Source organism: Octopus bimaculoides, chromosome 11, assembly GCF_046866305.1.
Source record: "Octopus bimaculoides isolate indiv1 chromosome 11, ASM4686630v1, whole genome shotgun sequence".
Taxonomy (NCBI): Eukaryota; Metazoa; Mollusca; class Cephalopoda; order Octopoda; family Octopodidae; genus Octopus; species Octopus bimaculoides.
In genome coordinates, this window is record NC_142938.1 from 30643991 (window position 1) to 30648990 (window position 5000).

Sequence of the window (5000 nt, forward strand, 5' to 3'; positions counted from 1 at the left end):
CCAATATTCTGCGATAGCATATTAGCCTATGAGTAAATATTACCTTGTTTGGAAACAGGTGAGAGTTGTCGACAGAAAGGGCATCCGGCCGGAGAAAAAATCTGCCTCCTCAATAAAGAACCCCATGTGACACATGCAAATAAGAACGTTAAATGACGAAGAGGATAATAACAGTGATATATATATATATATATATATATATATATATATATATATATATATATATATATATGATAATTTCATCTTGGAAAACTATTTTAGATATCCAAGTGCGCACACACAATACAGTTTATTTCACATTGTGTCAAAACTTTCGCTGCACTTCTGCGTCCAGATTAAAGACGCAGTTCAACCACAATGTATATGCACAGAGAACGGGCACACACAAAGAAGCTCACAAAGTATTTATATCTCCATGTCAACATCATAGATACATACATGCAGATATCCGGACATACTCTCTCTCTCTCTCTCTTTCTTTCTTAACACATACACACACACGCACACAAACCAAGACATGCAAGCATGCAAGAGATACAAAATTATATATATATACATGCAGATATATCGATATAACATGAACTCTGCTTTTCACAAATGTGTTTTATTTTCATCATAAAAACATGGTAGTGTTTTTATTGTTGTTGTAAATGTTGATGTTGATGTTGTTGCTGTTTTAACCATTTGCGTCCATTAAATTTTTCGTATTATTTGCAGTTTAATTATTTTAAAGTTTTTTTCTTTTCATTTATTGATTTTAATTATATGAAGTTATCAACAATGAACTTGTGGCATGTCTGTAGGAGCTGTTAGTATTATTATTATTATTATTATTATTATTATTATCATTATTATTATTATTATTATTATTATTATCGTTAATATTATTAATATTATTTACTATTATGTATCATCATTATTATCATCGTTTATATTAGGCATATATGCATGAGTGTGTATATGTGTGTATGTATATTATATATTTGTGTGTGTGTGTGTGTGTGTGTAGAAAGGTATATAGATACATATACATATATTCATGTATGTATACACACATATACCATGGTATCGAATACATTTCCTCACTTCAACACCAACGTATATATATAAATATATATATATATATATATATATATATATATATATATATATATATATATACATATATATATATGCACGTATATACACATACACATATATACATATATATGCATATATATATATATATATATATATATATATATATATATATATATGTATATATATATATATATATATATATATATATATATATATATATATATATATATATATATATATATATATATATATATATATATATATATATATATATATATATATATATATATATATATATATAGATATATATATTTATATATATATATATATACTCATATATAAAAATATAAAAACAAGAAACATTAACTGATTAAAGACCAATGCATGAAGGAGAGTTAAGTATTTGTATTTTAAAAGGTGACTTTAACCTCGATACTTCACTAAATTTGAGCTTTGAAGGTGTCTGAAATTTAGAAAAGCCAAATATAACGAAACATCGAAGTTACTATCACATTAAATATACATATATATATATATATATATATATATATATATATATATATATATATATATATATATATATATATATATATATATATATGCATATACATGTATGATTAATAATATTCTCCGACCAGTAGCCTGATCGGTCGTTACCCCACGAGGTTTATAGAGATTGGTAGTCAGACAACATGGAACTCAGATTCTGCTGCACATCTGACCTCGTGCCGTTATTGACGGCACCAAGAACCGATGCACTCGTGGGATTGTTGTTGCTATTACTATTATTACTATTATGATGATGATTGTTATTATTATTATGATTATTATTATTGTGGTGGTGGTGGTGGTGGTGGTGCTGGTGGTGGTGTTGCTGTTGTTGATGATGCTGCTGCTGATGGTTGTTACTGTTGTTGTTGGTGGTGTTATTGTTACTGTTATTATTGTTATTGTTATTATTATTATTATTATTCGAAATCATATTCTGTATAATTGGCATTGTCGGTGTTGAATTCAAGCCCGCAGCTTTTTGAAGGTCGGTATAGACAACATGTTGAGAATTCTCAACTTTTAACTGTCCCTTCAAACTTCGGGGACTGTCCAAATCTTTGAAGTCACTCTGCGGGGAATGGTCACCCATCGATTGTGATGTCTGTCCAGTTCCGTTTGGTTCACTGTATGGCCCACAAAAAATAGAGAAAAACAGAGCAAGATATCATATCGTGTGAAACGACGGACATTTAACGGTTAAAAAGGAGAGGAAAGAAATAGGAAGAGAAACAAAAATGTCTTATATACATTGTATTTGTATAATTTATGTATGTGAATGTGTGTGTGTTTACGCGTGTATATACATATTTATAAAGCGTATATATACACACATAGATACACAGACAAGTACTATACATGCCCTACAAATTTAGCAGTTTTCAAATATGAAACATGTCCAAATGCTAACTTAATTAAAAGAAAGTTTATGTAGAAATATGTATGTGCGTGTGTAAACACGTAGACCCACACTTGCATATTCAAACTGTACTGCTCGGGTGCGATTATTTGGCATATATCTCAATATGTTATATAGTGTAGATAGATATATGCTATGAGCTTCACTCTCAGCTGATCTCTAGAACTACAAGATATGCTAGCATATTCTTTTTCACATCATACCTACTGTCATAAAGGACAGAATGAATACAATAATATTATAGATCCACATATATACACTTTGCCTAAAATATAAAATAGGGCGGCCATAGTTGGAAGATTGCAATAAGAGCTGACCTGAGACCCTACCACAGTGGTTCTCAACATTATTTTATCTATGGACCCCTTTGATCATTATTACATTCTGGTTGACCCCCATAGCCATTTCATGTTTAAAAGATAGTTTTACAGATGCTTCTTTCAAAATTCCGATTTTGCTTTTCACCCCATTCACTTGTGCTGGTTTGAAATAGCCCCCACTGAAAGAACATGTTTCAGTGGTTGGAAACATGTTAAAATATGTAAAATATTACAGTAAGAAACGTAGGCGTTTCTTGCAATAAATACATATAAAGCAAAATTGTTTTCATAAACACTTAAAATTCTATTGTGGATTTCCAATTCAATATTTTGCTTCATAGATCCCTAGGATCCATATGGACACCTGTTCAGAGCCACGGCCCTACAGCAACAATATCAACGACAACAGTGGTATGCCGACTGTGTTTCTGTCTATGAAATATAGCCAAGAATAGTTATGATGGCTGTTTCGACACACACACATACCGATTCCCTTATTTGGGATTTGAATCTTCATAGTACATATATAGGATGACAAAAACTTTGTCACAACCATATTAACACTGATTTTATGGAATCGGGTCAGCTAGACACTATGGTGTACATTTGCAGAAGTTTCCCAATACAGATAAAGCCCGGAAGTTTACAGGCAGGGAAAGGGCTTGATTAGCTTGACTCATTGCATATATATATATATATATATATATATATATATATATATATATATATATATATATATATATATATATATATACATATATTACCTAAGGGCTCATGGATTAGTGCGTGCACTATCGGAAACTTAAACTGAACTTTTATATAATTTTTTTCCTTTTTCTCTTTTTCATACATCTCTCCATCACTTCCGTAATCTATACCCTCTCACTTTCTCACCATCTGTCTCTGATAATGGGATATTCCACATGTTTTGGGAGTATCCCAGAAACAGCTATAAGACTTTAAAAATTGCTTAATGATTTTTGATAATAATAACATATGACTTGAGATGCCTTGCCTTAGTGTTTATTCTCCTTTTTAACAAATTCATATATATATATATATATATATATATATATATATATATATATATATATATATACTCATACATCTCAAAAGTTAAGTGCATACATTATACACAAATTTATATATATATATTTGTATGTATGTATATACGTATGTATGTATATACGTATGTATGTATGCATTCATACACACATACATACAGACAAACATACATATATCCATGCATCCATGCATACATACATCCTTAGTAAGTAACATTCAAACATTGGAATCCCAGATGTTATTATGACCACAATATTACTACTATTAAATAAAGAACAATGTTCCGATTCTGCTTAATACATCAAAACACAAGTTTATTAAGTTTTGTTAATTTTTTTTTATTTACTAATTAAAATCGAATGAAAATTAACTAGACAGTTCTCGTTTAAGTAACTAAAATTATCATGAATAAGTATTATAAATTCAATATATATTTGGTTGACATAATTCATTGTTCATAAGTTAATCAGTTTTCAAACTATTAATACTATCTTTATTCTTATATTTGTGTCAGTCATCTGATTGCGGCCATACTGGAGCACCGGAGAAGAAACAACATTTTTACTGTTGAAATGTTTAAACTACGTTTCAATCGATTTGATGTCCACTCGTCAGACGACTTATTCCTGGATATGTACGTGATACCTGACTGGAGTCGAACTATGAAAGCGAATTTCAAAACTAATAGTAATAATGTACTTACCTACACATGCTTGCGTAAGTGACCGAGTAGACAAGAATATTATTAGCCTTAGTTTCGTACTAAAGGTCCCTAGTTCGAAACACAGTCTAGGATTACATAAGATGAGGAGTTTAAATCTTGAGTGCAATCGTAAATCAAGCCAATCGAACGATTATTATATTTCATCTGCTTTGGGCAACGGACTGTGGACATACTAGGTCACTTGCTTCAAGAATTTTACTTGAACCTAGTACTCATTTCAATCTGGTGTATATTTCTCCGGTGTCTGTTTGTCAAACCACTAAGTTATGAGATATTACATCGAGCAAAACATTAACACAGATATGAATACACGCACACGCGCGTGACAGGCTTCTGCACAGTT

At 30.2% G+C, this 5000-nt stretch overlaps 1 protein-coding gene across 20 annotated transcripts in view; it reads right to left on the reverse strand.

Annotated features, from left to right (window-relative positions):
• Positions 1–5000, reverse strand: part of LOC128249065 (homeobox protein six1b-like) — a 526697-nt gene that overhangs the window by 38255 nt on the left and 483442 nt on the right. For 7 of the 20 annotated variants that reach the window (XM_089359743.1, XM_089359748.1, XM_089359752.1 and 4 more), the window contains one exon: positions 1667–2267. The exons of 9 other annotated variants lie outside the window; for them this stretch is intronic. In XM_089359743.1, coding sequence (XP_089215869.1) covers positions 1748–2267 — 520 coding nt within the window. In that variant the 3' untranslated portion in view covers positions 1667–1747. Of the gene's footprint in view, positions 1–1665; positions 2268–5000 lie in introns of those variants that run through there. 4 more of the 20 variants (XM_089359746.1, XM_089359745.1, XM_089359747.1 and 1 more) reach the window with 3 other exon arrangements.